Raw genomic sequence first — 19,708 nt, forward strand, 5'->3', positions numbered from 1 at the left:
TTTACGGTTCTGTTAGCACTGCAGGGACCAGAAAACTTTGGTGGACTTGAGGTGTTGGCCTTGAAGCTACCTGGACAGCTGATATAATGGAAGGAAGCTCTGAGAATCTTCTGCTGGGGCCCAGTCAAGCTGAGGAGAGTAGCCAAGGTACCCAGAGCACAGAGTGCTCAGAGCCAGTTGAAGGTGCTGTGCTCACCTCAGAGGACATAATCCCACACTCATATTTTTGAGGTCTTTCTGCCCAAGGGGCTGAGCCAGAGGGTCCAGCAATGATGCAGGCCATGACGGAGGTTGCCAAATGTGGCAGAAAAGCTACTAAAAGGCCTCTGGACATGTACTATGAAGCTATGTCAATGTACCTGTAGCTTCATTATCTACAAACAATGGCCATTTGACTTTTTGAGACCCCCACCCTTTTGGGATGAATAAAAATCTTCCATAGGGGCTGGGGCTGTAGCTCAGTGTCAGAGCACTTACCTAGCATATGTGAGGCACTGGGTTTGATCCCTAGCACCACATAAAAATAAACAAACAAAATAAAAACATTCTGTCCACTCACAACTAGAAAAAAATTTTAAAAACTATCTTCCACGGAAGGTCACTGTTGATAAGGGGCTGTTTTCAAAGATACTCAAGAGTCAGAAACTGCAGACCTGACCTTGGGCACACAGGGTTGTCCTGGCATCAGCTTCCTGTGGGGTCATAAGCAAGTATATCCCCTTTCAAGGTCCCACTTGCCCAGCAGTAAAACCACCACCTATATGTTAGCCTCTACACACACAGTGTCCTTCCATTAGCCATAGAAGGTTGTTAGAATGATAAAGGATACATTATCTGTACCTACAGTTCTGCCTCTCCAAAATCCATTCCTTCAAAGACGCATACCCCATCATGGCCTTTGAGCCTTACCCAGAGAAAGGGCAAATGCAAATGAAAAATCAGAGGCTTAATTATCCTCATCCAACATAAAGGAAGAGGGTTCTTCTCTTCTCTTAAAGCATTTACTTTAGGGAACTTAAAAATTTTTGTTCTTTCTCTCGAGATGTTTTTGTTGTTGTTATTGCTATTGTTTCTAGGGATTGAACCCAGGGGCACTTAACCACTGAGCCACATCCCCAGCCCTTTTTAATATCTTATTTAGAGACAGGGTCTCACTGAGTTGCTCAGAGCTTCACTAAGTTGCTGAGGCTGGCTCTGAACTTGTGATCCTCCTGCCTCAGCCTCCCGAGCTGCTGGGACTACAGGCACGTGCCACTGCACCTGGTGCATGTAAATCTTTTTAACAGCTAGATAAGCCTCTTACCAGAAACATCTTTCCCAAGACTTGGGAGCCATTGCTTTGAAATGAAATCATTGAGGAAGACAGTGCCTCTATCTCCCAGTTTCTGTAGGAGGGAAGGGGCCCAACTTTGGTGGTGCCTCACTCCAAAACTACCTCCTGTCTTAAGATAAAACAGGTTTATTTTTTTTTCTCTGCAAAAAGCCAATTTCCTAACATAAAAGGTCACCTCAATTACCAGGTGACTCTAAGAGGAGCCATGTGTTGTCAAGTCCTCTCACTTGAGGTCTAGTTATTTATCTTGAGAATGTGGTTATAACGAATTTTATCTACTTAGCAATATAAAGGGGTGAGATTTCCTTCAGTCTTTGAAATCTTAGCAGATTATCTGTGATGTGCCTTGCATTCTAGTTTAATACTTATTAAATAATAAAACTGTTTTCCTTCTTTCCTTTGTGTATATAAGTTTTCAAGATTGAGAAGAAATCTTGTTTTAAATTGTTTCCCTAACATCTAAACCACCCAAATGACCAAATGTGTCTTACTTTGAACATTGCTGCCTGTGGTTCACCAAGCTCATGGAATGGAGGCTTGCTGGTGGCCATCTCAATGATGGTGCAGCCCAGAGACCAGATATCAGCTGGGGCACCATACCCACGAGGTCCTTGATCAATAATCTCAGGTGCCATATACTGCAGAGTACCTACATAGAAAATAAATGCAAAGATCAGAGCACTATATTGCTTATAAATGAACTGGACCATTAGTAAAAACAAGTCTGGGGGCTTAATTGTCTCATTAATAGTGGAAGGAGCCTTGTTCCTTGCATAAATAATATGGCTGCATCACTTTTTGACCCGAAACATGCAACATAGCTTCTTTCAATACTAGGCATATTGAGACAGGATTGCCTAGTCCCTCAAAGGATAAAGGGGCCCAATTCAATTAGCATGTTTTAGCACATGCCAAATACAGGGAAACTGGAATGGGAGAAATAGCCTGATCACAAAAAACTTCCCAAGGGAGGAGACATATATAATGGTGGTGGCAGCAGTGCTGTAACAGAGGTGTACACAGAGGGCTGGAAGAATGTGGATGAAAAAGTGCTTGATTCTGTCTGGTCTGAATCAGGGAAATCTATGACTGTCAATTTCTTTTGGTCTCTGAGAGGCAAATGCCAAAATAAGATTAGACATATAAGAGATTTACTGGGGAGAAGGTCTATGAAGGATAAAGGGGAGGGCAGGATTGGCAGGGAGAATGCCATACTACAAAGCAGGCCTGAGCCCTGGGGGAAATGGAGGGAGGAAGAATTAGGTAGAAGAGTCTCAGCACTGAGGGCTTCAGCCAAGTCACCAAGGAGAACTTGGCCATAATTTGCCCATTGGCAGAGTCTCATATTAGTTCTAGAACCTTAGCCAGGTTCAGACATTGTCAAGGAGCAGCCTGGGTAAAGTGTCACCTTGCCAAGAATGTGATCCAAAGGGGCATCAGCTGGCACTGCCAATGAAGTAGGTTCCTGCTACTGTGGTTGAAGAGGTGGTCAAAGGGATAGGAGGGTGTTCAGGTATAGGGAAGAACTTGAGCAAGAACATGGGTATAAAGTATAGAGTCCAGGGAACAACAAGTGATATTTCACTGGGGGCAGGGTGTAGAAAGGATTAAGGAGAGCAGCAAGGGCACAGTCTAAATGGCAAGTTGTATGTTCTGAAGACTGGCTTTGGGGGCTGGGGTTGTGGCTCAGAGGTAGAGTGCTCGCCTAGCATGCATGAGGTATTGGGTTCGATCCTCAGCACCACATAAAAATAAAATATTGTGTCCACCTATAACTAAAAAATAAATATTAAAAAAAGACTGGCTTTGGACTTTCTCCTGTGGTTCATGAGCTACCAGAGGTTACCCCAGGGAAGACACTGATTGGATATGGTAGCAGGAAGACGAAGGGATTACTGAATAGAAAGATGGGGAGTAGGGAGTTCAATCAAGGGCTCTGGGAGTAAAATCTTTGGTTTTCCTTGAAATTAAGCAAGAGGAAAGGGAAAATGTGGCTGGGACATTATAGGCTGGCAAAGAGGTTTAGAAGAAAACATCAAATTCAGAGATGACCTTAGCCAAGGTGTTACAGGAACACTAATGTCCAGAGAAATGAAAGGTCCCATCTCAAGATCATTCAACCAAAACAGGTTTCCTGAGTTTTACTCAATAAAAAAGGGCTCATTTTCAGTTAAAAAAAATAAAAAGTTTGAATCAAATGTATGATATGTCAAGATCATTGTAATGTTTTGAGCAACTAATTAAAAAAATTTTTTAAAAAGTTTGAATAAGCTACTGCTATGTCCTTCTCTTAAAGATCCAATGTCTTACCAGCATTTTTCCTTCCCCTGAACATTTTAAAGACTCTAGAACAGCTGTGACCAAAATAATTTTCTTTAATGATGGGGATGCTCTATTCTATGCCATCCAATATGGTAGCCATTAGCCACATATTGGCTGTGGATACGTGGCTAGTGAGGCTGAAGAAATTAATTTTAAATTGTTTTAACTTGATTTGATTTCATTTCAATTGATCTAAAGTTAAATATAAAATTAGACTATATTAGTGAGCACAACTCATCAGTGCCACACAAATGATGGCTTTGGTCTCCAGAACTAATAAACTGGTGGGGAAGTGTTCAGTCAGTTGCAGAGTTGAGCAAGATGGAGGTGCATCACTCTTGATGCACTATTAGGAAACCCCAGAGCCACAGGAAAGGAACTTCCGGTGATACAATATCCCCTGCAGGCGGTTGCTGCTGTGAATAACAAAGGGAGAGGTGTTGGCAGGGAATGTGCCTTCTAATGAATCCAAAATTCATTAATTAAAAAATGATTTGACACTGTGTTGTTTCTTAAGCTATCATCTCCCAGCTCTGCTCTGTGCTGCTGGGTCTGGAACTCGAAAAAAAAAAAAAACCAAAACCAAAACCAAACCAAAAAAAACATTTCTGCTTTGCCTGAGGTTCCCTGTTAGGCTTTGCAATTAGGCAGTGCTAAAGAGATTCCAGAAGGATGGAAAGGGGACTTTCCTTGTTCTTCCTTGTTCCTGAAAGGAAGCTTACTCTGGACCCTCAGGTGACTCCAGTCCCTACCTTCTTGTCACTCTATACTCCCAGAACCATCTTCATCTTGCCCTTCCAAGGGACTTGCTCCAGCCCAGTGACACTCCCCTCAAAGTTCTAATCCTACCCTCCTATTTGCACCCCCAAGCAAAGATGGCATTGTGGGGCATCTGAATCATGCACAAATCCTGGGAAACTGGCCTGCCTTACATCTATAGGGGCCTCATATCCTTCCTAAACTCCATTTCCTCCAACGGGTACCCCACCTCACTGTCACTGGCTCAGCACCTACACCAGGGTGGTGGTGCTGAATGCAGAAAAAGGTGTCCAGAAGACCCACAAACACTAACCCAGCCCCCTTGGAACATAAAATTTGTTAGCGGCTCCTGGACAATTGCCCAAACAGGATTTTCAAATTATCAGCAGGGAAAATACATGGCATAAGGAGATACTTTTTTTTTAAAAAATGTTATTGTGTTTTTTATACTTTTATTTATTTTTATGTGTTGCTGAGGATCTAACCCAGTGGCTCATACATGCTAAGCAAGCACTCTACCTCTGAGCTACAACTGCAGCCCAAGGTGATGCTTTTTGACAAAGGCACCAAGACATGATACAGATACCAGGACAAGGGGAGAGATTGGGGCCACAAGGTACACATTTTCTAAGGGCACCTCAGATCTCTGGGTACACAAGTCTTGGGCCCATTGCTCAGAGGCATCCCATCCAGACCAAGGGGTTCAGAGTGTTTAGAGAGGGGAGATACAATAGCAGGGTGTTGAAGGCAGCCTCTTTGGAGAGAGAGCTCTCATTTCATCAATGCATCAATGGATTAATGCACTAATGGATTCATAGCTGAGTAGGAGCTGGTGGAAACTGTAGGATGTGGGACCTAATTGGAGGAAGTATATCCTTGGGGATGTGCCTCTGGGGACAATATCTTGTCCTTAACACCTTCCTCCCACTCTCTACTTCCCAGACACCATAAGGGGAACATCTTTGCTCTCTAGCATGACATTCTGCCTAACAGTGGGCCCAGAAATAATAGAGCCAGATGACCATGGACTGAGACCTCTGAAACCATGAGTCAAAATAAAGTCTTTCTCCTTTTAAGTTGTTTTTCTCAGGTATTTTGTCATAGCAACAAAGAGCTGACTAGCACAGTCTTTCAGATACTGTTAGAGCCTGATGTTTCAAACTTTAATATTAAAGAAGGTGCAACCTCCCATGGTGGTGGGGGCTTCCCTAGTTGCCCAACCCAAGGGATGGTCCCTGGAGGGGACCACTTCTTCCCAACCCAAGGTCTTCAAACTACTCAGAGCTCAACACATGCACATCCCCTAGAGGTAAGGTGCACAGAGGACTGTTTCTCAAGGGATCAAAAGTCACTTATAGCAGCAGAGACAGAGGATTGTAAAGTCTGAGGATATTGTCATTACCTCTCAACAATGGCTTGAAGAGCAAAACCCCTTAACTCTTAAAAAGTGAGGCCCATTGTAGAAATGCTGGTTTAGGGGTTTTGTTCGTTTGTTTGTTTGTTTCCCCCAGAGGAATCTAGCTTAAAGGCAGTCTTCCAAGACCTGAATTCCTCCATGGAAAGTTGAAAAGGGGTGGGTAGAATGTGAGGGGCAAGAGTTGGGGAGGGGCAGGGGTTAGTCAGCCAAAAGCAGGCCCCTGCCCATGATGTGGAGGGTCACATTCAAGGGGATCCATCAAGAGCAATTTACAGGAACCATCACCCAGGTCCATAGCACACAAACTCAGCTTATAGCAGTACTAGTCAAGTGACAATATGTCAAGCCCCTTTCCTTGCCTTTCTGTAGCTATTAAGTGAAAAAAGAGGTGATAGAGGAGAAGCAACATTGAGTCACCTGAGCAGAGATCACTGCCTACTGCTGTAGCTGGGAGGGAGAGGGGAGAGGAGTTGGCCCTGGGAATGAGGACCAGACCATTGATGAGTATATGAGCCCACATTCTTTTCATCACTCAATTCAACCTGTTTGCTCTTTAAAGTGTCATTTGGACTCTGTCTTCTGAGGGTGGCTGGAAAAGTCATGGGAAAGGCCCACTGCTCTGGGCAGGATATTACGGGGAAGTGTCGAAAAAAATACAATGGCTTTTATCATGACAACTTTTGAGTCACACAGGTTCAACACATTAGACACATCTAGGAACTCAATTCTCTCAAAGGCTCTTTCCAGCTCTAATAGCCTGCAACTTCTATATGCAAATAGGTTTTTATTTTTAAATTAACAAATACTTCCAAGTTTACTTGCTGTAAGCCAGATAGCGATCAAAGTACTTTATCAATATTAACCCATTTAATTCTTTAAAAACCCTATAAGGTAAGTAATGTGAGCATTTCCATTTTACTTATGAAAAACCTAAGGCACACACAGGGTGGGTAACATGTCCAAGGTCTTCCAGCTAGCAAGTGGTTGAGCCAGGACTTGAACCTGCTCATCCTTGAACCAAGGACATTTATAGCCATAGACTAGAGTTCCTGTTCTGAGTTCTGTCCCTAGGTATCTACTCAAGAGGAATGAAAACATACATTCACACAAAAGCTTGCATGTGAATGATCATAGCAGCACTATTTGTGACAGTCAAAAGTAGAAACCACCCAAATGATCATTAACTGGCAAATGTAGTTCATTCACACCATGGAATACTATTCAGCTTGAGAGGAATGAAGGGCTGATACATGCTAGAGCATGCATGAACCTTGAAAACATCACACTGAGTAAAAGCAGCTAGATGCTGCAAATCACATATTTTATCATTCCACATGTATGAAATAACCCAGAACGTGCAAATCAGCAAACAGAGTTGATCAGTGATGGCCTGGAGCTGCAGTGGGAACCGGGATTAATGCAAAGGGGCACAAGGATCTTCTGGGGGTGGTAGAAATGTTCAAAACCTGCATTGTAGCCAGGCACAGTGGTGTACACCCATAATCCGAGTGACTCAGGAGGCTGAGGCAGGAGGATTACAAGTTTGAGGCCAGCCTCAGAAACTTAGCAAGACCCTGTCTCAAAATAAAAAAATAAAAAGGGCTAGGGGTATAGGTCAGTGGTAGAGTGTCCCTGGGTTCAAACCCCAGCACTAAAAATAAACAAACAAAAAATATATTGTGATAATGGCTACATGATGTAGTAAGTTTACCAGAAACCACTGAATTGTGCATTTTAAATGGGTGCTTATATGATATGCAAGTTGTACCTCAATAAAGCTGTTAAAACTACCAGAACAAGAACAAGAGGGCTGCATTGTAGCTCAGTGATAGAGCACTTGCCTAGCATGCCTGAGGACCTGGGTTGGATCCCCAGTATAGGGGGGAGCCTGTTCTAAGTCCATTTACACCTGTGATGAGAGCCCTTGAGAGGAACACAGGAGGGGAGGGATCCAGGCCAAGAAGTTGCCTGAAGCCCTTGGTTCTCCTGCCAAGACTCAGGAGACCTCTGAATACTATCAGGAAAAAGCTCCATCAGATCCATCCAACCCAGAGTTCTGTACCAACTAACTCAGATTTCTTTACAGAACTGCTCTGTTTTGCAAAGAGTAATTACATGCAAGGGAATTTCCTAACCAAAATGAGACCCCTTCTTTATTATCCCCCAAACACCCATGCATTATTTTGCAATGCAAAATTCATGCCTCCTCAAACCAATTACTTGGGAAATGTGATATGTGATAATGAATTATACATGTGTTTTCTTTGAGATTTTTTTTCTCCTTAGGGATGCTAATTATGAGATAAATTGTTGGGGGGTTTTATGTTTTTGAAATTACTCCTTGTCATATCAGAGCCCCTCTTGCTATGTATTGCTAAGCTAATTGGTGGCTTCCAAAGAGGAGGATATAAGTCATTTTCAATTAGGGTAGTAAAGTGCTACAAGAGAAAAAAGGGCCAGTCCTACATACATATTCATACACATATGATATATGTAGCATATGTATATTTGTACCAGAAACAAAAAATGAAGATTCAACATGCACTTTCTATGGGAGATTCTGATGAAGCCCTGGTGCCATATTTTCCCATTTTGAAACTCACACACTTCCCCTTGTGTTACAACTTAAAAGTCATTTTTGAGGCATTAAAATTCCCTTTTGATGGAGAATGTGTCTCCACTGTGGGTGTCCAGCAACTAACATACAACAAGTCTCTTGTTGAAGAAAAGTCCTTCAAAGCTGAGACTTTATTCAAAATAAGGCTCAAGCTGTCCATTCTACAGCTTTGGTGACTACAGAGATAGAGAACAGCCATGACCCTTTAAAATTTTTTTTTTGTAATTGTAGATGGACAGCATGCCTTTATTTTGTTTATTTTTATGTGATGCTAAGGCTCGAACCCAGTGCGTCACCCATGCTAGGCAAGCATTCTGCCACTGAGCTACAGCCCCACCCCCAGCCATGACCCTTTTATAGCTTATTTCACAGCTATGAGATATGAGAGCTGTTTCATACACTATCAAAAGCAAGACCTTTGTGATCTTTATGTTCCTCCTTAGGGGACCATAAATATTTACTTATTCAAAATCAGTACTTCTTTCCAAGGATCAAGGTTTGGGCTAATGTTTTTAAGCAGGAATTTCAAAAAGACACAGGTCACTTGTGAGTGGCATTCTACCTATTGGTCTGGTAATGTACAACTAACTGGTGATTTTATATCACCCTTTGAATCCAATCCCTCCAAACAATCAAATTGTTCCATCACTGACACATGGGAAAGAAAACTCAGTTCCTCAAACCCACATAAAATGCCATATTCCCCTAGAAAAATTAGCCTCCCTTTGAAATATAATTATATTGAAACGCAAGGTGTCAGAATTCAACGATAAGGTAACAGGCTATTTTTTTTATGATAGACCAAGAAAAGAAAGGTCCTAATAAGTTGACTAAGGGATATTGTTACTCAGAATTCCCCTACCCAACGTCTGAGAGGAAAAAAGTTAAGTGGGGCTATCTTGTTACCACAAATAGATGGCTAAATGCATCACTATTACAAAGCCAAAATAATTTGAAGTTGGGGACAATACATCATGCATCTGCGCTGAGAAGGTACCCAGTAAGTAGCCTTCCAATGACTATAGCTTGTGAAGAAAGTTTAACACTAAAATGGACACCATAGCCCTACTCTGTTGTGCTTACCAGTAAAGGTTTCTGTGCATGGGTTCACTCCTGCGAGACGTTTAGAGGTTCCAAAATCAGAGATTTTCACCACTCCACTGTAGGTGTTTACCAGAACATTATCACCCTTCAGGAGAAGAATAGTACAAAATGCTTAAAGAGAGATTTAAACAAACTGACATTTAATGGTTCAAGACCTTGAAAAATAGTCTCAAAAAAAAAAAAAAAGCCCTCCCAACCCTCCCATGAGCAAGTCACTCAGCACATGCTGCACTGACAATTATCATGACTAGATATGAGCAAAATGACACTTTGTTGGTTTAGAAAAGCCTGTTACCTTTATGTCTCTGTGTACTATCTGGTTTTCATGGAGATACTTAAGGCCTTCCAGGATCTGTTTGGTATAAAACTTGATAGTGGGCTCCTTCATTGGCCCCCATTTGGATCGCAAAAGAGCAGAGAGGCTTCCTAGAAATGGATTCAGCAAAACATTCATAAGGATGAAAGATTCAGTTGTAAGCAGTTTAGGGAAATGAAGTGAAGTGACATCTCTAACCTGACATAAGCACTTCATACCTATACCATTGTATATTGCTAAATGCAATGAGTCTTGCCTCTCTACAGTCACAGCCAGAGAACACACTGAAAGCAAATCAGCCTATTGGCCAGACTGAAGTAGAGGACAAAGAAGAATCCCTGTGATCCTTGAAATTCAATTGGGCCAACTTTGGGGTTAGCTCTGTTCAGCTATATGAAGTCAGGAGAAGAGTGAAATATGGCTCCTTGAACTAAAGAGGCATGACCCAATGTCATAAATGACTCGGATCCCATGACATTTGTTTGCTGGACAATCGTTCTGTTTGAGTCAAAGCCAGATTTACACCTCTTGCTGTAATCAAAAGTGGGCAGGTCTAGAATGAGTGGTCTTTGGAGGTGACAAGGACTAGGATTAGAGAAGGCTAGGCCTCTTTGTCCTCATTGTGAAAAGGCCCCAATGGTAGGTCACCCACACCAATGGTAGAGGGGTGGGACCATCCTGATTAACAAGCCTTCCCCATTATTGTATTGAACACTCAACACTTAGGCCAGAAGAAACCAACCCCCACCCCCAGACTCTCTGACCACATGTCCCAGAGAAGGTGGCTTGCCTGCTGGTAAGAACAGGCTCCTGGGTATCAGCCGGTCTCAACTGTGCCACTCATACAGGGCTATGCAACCTTACTATACTTCGGTCCCCCATCTATAAAAGGGAATAAATTTTTTTTTTCAAGACTGAATTTCCCTGTGTTGCCAAGGCTGGCTTTGAACTTGTGATCCACTTGTCTCAGTCTCCTGAGTAGCTGGGATTACAGACACGTGCCACTGTGTCTGGCTTCCATCTCTAATTCTGTTGTTACCCTTCATCGCAAAACCTGGAACAGTAACAAATGTGAACAGCAATGGACACGTTTTTCTATTAGGCTATGAGTTACCTGAGGAAAAAGACACTGTACTATATCCTTAACATAACCCTCAAAATTGAGCCCATTGCCTAGATCTTAATGTATAAAATTAGACTCTTAATAATAATAGACTCTTGATTTCTGTTAGAATGAATAAAGGAACAAATACAAGTTTCTAACCAGTTTTTACATTTGTATTCAGATAATAATTAATATTTAAAACTTTCATAAATTTTATAATTATTTCAGTGAGTTTGCTGCCAGGCTCTGTTCTAGAGCTATATATGCATCATCTCATTTAACCCACCCAACAACCCACTAAGAGAGTTATTATTATTCCAATAATTATTACTACAATTATTACAGTAATATTATATTCTAATTTTACAATTTATTTATTTTTACCAAATAACTGAGGGCACAAAGTAGTAAAATAATTTGCCCAAGGCCACACAGCTTATAGATTGTTGGACCGATTTAAACTAGATAGTTGAATCCAGATCCAAGGAACTCTTTCTCCTATATTCTATTGCCTACATTTGGGGACTTTGTGGACAAAGCACTGATGTTTGATTTTGTTATTGATGTTATTTTGTAATGTCACTTTTAAAACCTGTGTTCTCTTTTCTCCAAACCACCTTTAAACTCCCTAGACTATTAAGGCCTAGAGGCAGGAGACTGCTCTCTTCATCTCTTTGTCTCCAATGCTGGCACTCAGTAGATATTCAATGAGTATTTGTGAGTTGAATAAACAAACCAGAAATAGTCTGTTTATATGACATTTGGAAAGTCTGTATCCAACTCTTCTGAGAAACCAATGTTTTCCAACCTCTACAATGTCTGTCATTTTTTAAAATGGCAGGACAATTAATGATGTCCATATTGTATTTTCAAGAGTGATTTTCAGAATTTGCCAGAATACAGCAACTACTCACCTCCGGGCACCTGCTCCATAAATATCTTGATGTAGCCATCCTCTGAAACCGAGCCCAGGTACTGGACAATATTGCGGTGCTTGAGGTATTTATGCAGGGCTATCTCCTCATGCAGAGGCTGAGAGTACCTATCATGAAAAATTTAAAAAGCCAGCATCACCTGCCAAATCCTGGGGGCTCTAGACCCTTGTGGCACCTCACCAGCATCCACCCTACTGCTGGCCATCCCTTCCTTATGGAAACTTTCTCTTCCCTTCCTATAAGACTACTCAGCTTCTCATCTGTAAAATATAGGATACAGGCTAAGCATCCTTAGTCCAAAAATCCAAAATGCTTCAAAATCTGAAACTTTTTAAGTGCCAACATAATACCACAAGCAGGAAATTCCAAACATGACCTTGTGTGATGGGTCACAATCAAAACACAGGACCACTATAGTAATGTATCAAATTACCTTTAGGCTATATGATATAAGGTGTGTACAAAATGTGAATGAATTTTGTGTTTAGACTTAGGTCACATCCCCAACAGGCCTCATGGTGTATATGCAAATATTTCAAACTCTGACAAAAATCCCAAATCTGAAACACTTCTGGCCCTAAGTTTTCCAGACAAGGAATATTTAACCTATAATAATACCAGCCATGTAGAGCTGCTGGGGACTAAGTGTGATAAGTTTCTCAGGCACCTAGTAGAGTATCTGGTGTGTGGTAAGCACTCAGTGATTTCTACTGTTACTATCACTATTGGTAGGGCCTGAACTCTCAGAAATCCCTTTCTCTGTCTGCTGTGCAGGGTGGTGCTCTGAAAGATTTTGTCCTCAGCTGCCTTCTAGTCTTATTCTACACACTCATCCCAGACCACAACAGTAGCCACCTAATGATCGACCCAGCCCTAGGGTCTGGCCTTTTTAGCTCATCCCTCATTCTTGGGATTTGCTTAAAATGCACACTTTACCATATCACTCCCCTCCATAAATTCCAGAGACTATATTCTTTCACATGGCACACAAGGACCTTCAAAATCATGCCAGATGACACCATTTTAAAGTTTTTGTCTCAAAAGTTCTCCACTGCCCCACATCCTGCATTCAAGCCATATCAGAAATTTGTTATTCTCTGAAAAGATTTTGTGTATTAACATCTTTGTTTCTTCCTCAGGTAGGCCTTCTTTTCTGCCAAACTCCTACTCATCCCTCAAAGACCAGCTTAAAGATGATTTATTTTCTCAAAATTGCCACAACTAACCCAGGAAAATTCACTTCTCATCTATGTCCTGAATACACTCTGTGTACCCTTCTATTATGGCACTTGTCACTTTGACTCAATCCCCACTAAACTGGTAGCACCCTGGTATCAGGATAGTATCATAGTTACCTTTCAGTCTCCAGCACAAGCCCAGAAGCTGGCACACAGAAGGTATCTGATCATCATAAGTTCAGCCATAAATTCAGGGAGTTAGACAAAATGATCTCTAAGGCTCCTTCTAGCTCTAAAAATCCAGGAACTGTTATACACACAAAAAACTAGAACAAGCTGGGCACGGGTGTATGCCTGTAATCCCAGAGGCTTGGGAGGTGGAGGCAGGAGGATCGAGAGTTCAAAGACAGCCTCAGCAAAAATGGAGGCGCTAAGCAACTTAGTGAGACCCTGTCTCTAAATAAAATACAAAATAAGGCTGGGGATGTGGTTCAGTGGTTGAGTGCCCCTGAGTTCAATCCCTGGTACAAAAAAAAAAAAAAAATACCAAACAAAACAAAACCTAGAACTGCTAGTGCTACCACAGAAGGAGGCAGTCCATACCAGGAATTCCCCAAATCTATAAGAATGCAACGACTTATTCATCATGAGAATAAGGGACACAATACTGGATGAGGAACTCAGGGGACCTGGATCCTAGCCTTTTCTGTACATAGTCTTGGGGAATTCATTTAGTCTTCTTCAACCTGGGTTTTCAGACTGGTATAAAACGAAGAATTTGAACTAATTCATTTCAGACCTTATAATTCACATAATTATCACATGCTGTCCCACTGAAAACCAACAACTGAATGGATAAATGAATGAAGGGTCTTACAGTGGGTAGAAAATCATGTTTAACCCATCCCCAATCAATAGTGATCACCCAGATAGAGAAATTTTGGCACATATCCATCAAGACCCAGTGCTGGGGGCAATGCTACAACTGTGGGCTGACATGGGATAATTATCTCCTATGCTGTGGCCATGGTTGAATATGTAGCTTCTCTACAGAAACATTTGACAGTAAACACTGCTATGCTTTTGTTTAAGATTAGGATTAGGTAAATTCAAAAAGAAGTGAACATTTAATAAGACTAAGAAATGTCGAGAAAATAAATTAGCAGTATCGACAGTAGAAAAATAGCCTGAAATTCATGGGTCAGATTAAAGGGGAGAATGTTTAAAAAAAAAGTCTATATCACAAAAATCTGATCTTTCAACTACATTTAGTTTTCTGTAATGTCATATCCAAACAAATCATAGCTGATTTCAATTATGACAACATAAGTTTAAAATCACTCTTGTCAGGGCTGAGGTTGTTATTCAGTGGTCAAGCATTTGCCTAGCATGCTCGAGTTCCTGGGTTTCATTCCTAGCATCGAAAAGAGGAAAAAAAAAAAAAAAGACCTCAGTCACACTTTTGTCACATTCTTTTTATCTGCAAATGATTATATAAAAATGTTAAGCTTAGAGCTGGGCATGGTGGTGCATGCCTGTATTCCCAGCAACTCAGGAGGTGAGGTAAGAGGGTGGCAAATTCAGGCCAGCCTCACTAACTTAGTGAGACCCTGTTTCAAAATAAAATTTTATAAAAGGGATTGGGGGTGTATCTGAGTATTAAGAGCATTTGCGTAACATTCATGAAGGCCTGGGTCCAATCCCCAGTACCCACCCCTCAAAATGCCAAAACTTTAGATGGAGTTGATGCATGCAAATGCAACTTTCTTTTAAGACATGACTCTCTATAATCCACAAATGTCTAAATGAAATTAGTCCATTTCTCAATCTATTTAGATTACACAGAGAACAAAAGCAAATTATTTTTATTACAAGAAAATTACAAGTTTTGTGACCACATAATGCTTTTGTTCTTAAATCTTCTGTACTATGCACGGTGGGCCTGGGATTTGGGGTGTTGAGATGGCAAGTACAGATTGTGGAAGGTCAGCGCCAACTTGCCTGCTGTCTTTCTCTGGGATTTCTTTGATGGCTATTCGCACTTGATTGCTCAGGTCTCGGCCAGCATACACAATCCCGTAGGTTCCTTTCCCCAAAACAACTCTCTCCCCATTTGCATCATAGTCATACTCATACTACAGAAGGAAAACAACAGGACACACAATTTGTAGTGGAGAAGCCCCTCAGAAGCCCAAAACTTGTCCATCAGTTTTTAAAAAAATTATAAACATTATTTGATTGCTAAGCAAGTATAGCAGTTATATACTTTTTGTTCAATAACAACTCTCAGATATTCAGTTATTTATAGCATGACCTTAGGAATCAGAATCTAAGAAAATTAAAAATATGGCTCACATATAACTTACGTGGCTCACTTTTTGGAGTTTTCCAACGATTTTAATGCCACAATGAAAACCTGCTTCTAATCATGTTAAGTACCCCAAATGGGTTCCCTATCTGCAAGTCAGAAAACAAATCTCTTTCAATAGCCCAGGAAAGAACTGACAGTCAATAAAGTTAAAACTGTCTTAATACAGAGTGCATATGCTGGGGTCCCTGCCCCTTTCAGTCATACGGATCTAGGACATACTGCAAAACCTCAATTTCCAATTAGCATTGGTATTTTGTTCTCGCAATCTTATCATCAAAAGCTGTTGCACACAGCTGCATTTGAGTTGATCCTTCTCAATTATTAAAACAAAGGTGACTACAGGCTGAGCAGGATTTAAAGCACATAGGAAGCAATGGCCATTTCTGTTGTTTTGCATGCTCCACTATGTCTACTTACAGAAGTACAGCTTATATACAGATTAGAGTGTGAGTGAGTGCGAGAGTGAGTGTGTGTGTGTGTGTGTGTGTGTGTGTGTGTGTGTGTGTCCCTTCTCGTCTACCTCTAGGGATGCTCACGTGGACTAACATTATTAAAGTGTCTATATCATTGTCTGATATAACTAGAAATCAGCCTGCTCCATAAAAGATTTATAACTCACACCTTTCTCTACCCCCCACATCTGTTGCCTTCAAAGCATATCACTCAGTTCATTTCTATTACAAACTTACATTCTAAGCTAATAACTCTAGTACCTGATTCAATTATTAAAACTAATTCCTTTGATATTTTCTGAAGGAAATCTCAAGGAATTCATTTCAGTCTAACTTAAAAGTATAAGAAAATCTCATTAAATTGTAATTACTGGGAGAACCAGAATTAATGGCAAATCTGAATAACTGTGTAAGATTTAAACATATGTAAAGTGGTGTAGTAATTGTGGACTACAACTATGCTGTCTGAAAGAGCTTATGATGATTTTATTTTCTTAAAAATGAAATGAAAAATTGTTATATTTAACATACTGTATGCAAGTAATTTTAGACATAAATGCAAAAGTCTGCTTCCAGTGGCCTAACTTTTTCTCCTGGAATCTCATAAATATTATTAACTTACTTAGAAAAAAACCTTTTTATAGATTGTGCATAAAAGGAAATTTTGGTTTATTTCATAACCAAATTTTCTTAAGCATTCTGACTGAGAGGATCCCAATGTAATGAGATTTTTCTACAGAGACACATTAAACAATCTCTTAGAATCATGGATAATGATGGCTGGCTGGTTCAGAAGTATTTTTAAATACACTCAATAAAGGATTTTTACATTAAAAATTGTGACTTTTTTTTTTAAGCATCAAAGACATAGTAAAGAACTTTTCCCAAGTTCTAGGCCTTCTGTGACTCACCTCTAAGGTGTCTCCATCAGCCTCTCCTTCCAGCTCCACTGTACTGCCTGATGCATTGGTTAGCATCTCTTTCACCAAAAAGCAAAACCTAGAACAGCAAATGTCACAAAGATGCTGCCAGTTAGGACTGCTATTGTTTAACTTAGTCTCATTATATTAAGCTGTACTTAAATATAAAACAAACTTATATAATAAGTCATGGAACAATCAATCTACTCCTTGATTTGACATGGTACTCTATAGGTTATCCCATGTGATTCTTGAATGCTCTCTATACAGTACTTCTACCAACTGGTTGGTCAACTGATGCTTGAGCATCAGAGTAGCCATTATCTAGCAACAGAGAACCCATTATCTCCCAAAGGCAGCTCAATCTGAGAACTCAAGAAATGTTCCCCTTTTATTGACCTGAAGACTACTTTTATGTGGGTACCCTCCACAGATTAGAGTTAACCCCCTTTAGGTATATGTAAGACATATCTTTAGCCACTTATCAGCGTATGGACACTTAGGTTATTTCCATTTCTTGGTTATTGTGAATAGTGCAGATGTTTCTGACAAATTGATGTCAGTTGAGGGTAGAGTGATAATTACCAGAGGATAGGGAGAGCAGCAGGGAGGGAGGGATAGGGAAAGCTAATTATGGGTACTAAGTTACAGTTAGATAGGAGAAAGAAGTTCTAGTGTTCTACTGTACAGTAGGATGTCTATAGATAATAATGAAGCCCTTTATTTTCTTTAAAGCTAGAAGAAAGGATTTGGAATGTTTTTACCATAAATAAATGATAATTGTTTGAGGATATATATTCATTTACTCTGATTTGAACATTATAAAATGCATACATTATCAAAACATCACATGGTAGCCCACAAATAAATATATTTTTATGTATCAGTTAAAAATAAAATTAGAAATACATTTAAAAAGAGTTCTTTTCTACATTACTTCTTTTCTTATCCCTATAAGACTTTCCTTCTTATTCTCTTATGGTTTCCCCTATGACTCATTTGGGAGTTTCTCCACTAACTGGACATTCTTTAAATATGTCCCTGTATTACTCTTTAAAATTTGGTTCTACAATTAGTATTGCAGAGGTGACTTAATCAGTGCTAAGGACAGCAAAATCAACTCCTTCCAAATTGTAGACAGGCCAATTCTCAGTAAGATATAAGATCTTGAACAAGGGAAGAAAATGCCATATCATTCACTGACAAAAAGATTAAGCCTAAGGTCAACTATTACCCATGTCTTTCTCACAAATGCTGTAGAACCATATCAGCCACTTAGACTTGTGTAATTGTTTATTTGCATAAAAGTGATCTTGATCCAGTAGAACATTTTTATTCAGAATTCTTTCATAAGATGGTAAGGAGGGGCTGGGGCTGTGGCTCAGTGGTACAGCACTTGCCTAGCAAGTGTGAGGTCCTGGGTTCGATCCTCAGCACTACATAAAAATAAATAAATAAAATAAAGATATTTTTTTAAAAAGATGGTAAGGAGGAACAGTACATGCTTCAGGAGAATTTCTGCAAGACCATAAAACATTCATTTTTATAACTAATCCATGCCACCTTTTCTTCTAATATTTGAATACGGGGAAACCCAAAGTCAGGCTTCTTAGGAGACACATGCTATGTACTCACCATAGTAACTAAAATTCTCAGAATTATATTTATTGTTAATTGTTGTTAAGCAACTCTCATACCTTACTTTGGGGAGTATAAATTCACGAGACCATTTTGGAAAACGAATTAATCAAAGCTAAATATAAAGCTAACATAAACCAAGTAATCCACTCCTAGGTATATGCCCAACAGAATTTAATGTATATTTTCACCAAAAGGCATGTGTAAGAATATTCATTCAAGTTTTATTCATAATAACCACAACTAGAAATAATCCAAATGTTCATCAATAGGAGAACAAATAAATGGTTGTACATTCACATAATGGAACACCATGAGAAATAAAAAGAATGAACAGATACATACATCATGGCTGAATCTCATGGCTATTATCTTAAGGGAAAGAAGGGAGAAATAAAAAGAGTATGAATAATTTTATTTATTTGAAGGTCATGAATGGGCAAAACTAACTGATGATAGAAATAAAAAATACTTATCATTGAAGGGGGTTTAATGGCTAGAAAGGGGCACAAGGCACCTTTTGGGGCACTGATATGGGAGATGGATACATGGGTGTAGATATATGTAAAAATTTAACTGTATACTTAAGTGCACTTTATACACTTTACTTACTGTATATTATACCCCAATTAAAAATTATTAAAATGACAAACCAGGGAAAGGAAGAAGGAACGGAAAGGAGAAATACTGGGGAATGATACTGACCAAATTATATTGTTACATCATGTGCATATATGAATACGTAACAAGGAATCCACCCTTATATGTAATTATACTGAACCAACAAAAATATGGAAAAAAATGTAAGTAAATGGGAATAAGGGAGAAAAAATAATCCAAAATCAATCAATCAAGATGTGTGATCTAAAAAAAAAAGTAAAACAAAAAAGGCACTGAGTACTGAATGACAGTTATAAAGGTAAATTTTCTAATAAAAGGATAACAAAACAATCTTAAAAAATAAGAATAAAGTTGAAGGACTCATTTTTCCTGATTTTACAGCTTCCTACAAAAATACCCTAATCAAGAAAGTGTGGTACTTGCCAAAGGAATGATACATAGATTAGTGGAATAGAATTAAACATTTACAGCCAACTGATTTTCTAAGAGTGCCAAAACCACTTAATGGAGGACAAATAGTACGTTCAACCAATAGTACTTGGAGAATCACATATCCACATGCAAAAGAATGAAGCTGGGTCCCCTACCTCACACTATATTAAAATGGATTATCTCTAAAT

The 19,708-nt window shown here is 39.7% G+C and overlaps 1 protein-coding gene across 1 annotated transcript in view; it reads right to left on the reverse strand.

Annotated features, from left to right (window-relative positions):
- Nucleotides 1–19,708, reverse strand: part of Map3k15 (mitogen-activated protein kinase kinase kinase 15) — a 114,946-nt gene that overhangs the window by 12,366 nt on the left and 82,872 nt on the right. Inside the window, exons 14-19 of the mRNA XM_027927372.3 lie at nt 16,821–16,908; nt 15,088–15,221; nt 11,888–12,015; nt 9,848–9,978; nt 9,532–9,637; nt 1,825–1,982 (exon numbers count right to left, since the gene is read on the reverse strand). Coding sequence (XP_027783173.1) covers nt 1,825–1,982; nt 9,532–9,637; nt 9,848–9,978; nt 11,888–12,015; nt 15,088–15,221; nt 16,821–16,908 — 745 coding nt within the window. The remainder of the gene's footprint in view (nt 1–1,824; nt 1,983–9,531; nt 9,638–9,847; nt 9,979–11,887; nt 12,016–15,087; nt 15,222–16,820; nt 16,909–19,708) is intronic.

Source organism: Marmota flaviventris, chromosome X, assembly GCF_047511675.1.
Source record: "Marmota flaviventris isolate mMarFla1 chromosome X, mMarFla1.hap1, whole genome shotgun sequence".
NCBI lineage: Eukaryota > Metazoa > Chordata > Mammalia > Rodentia > Sciuridae > Marmota > Marmota flaviventris.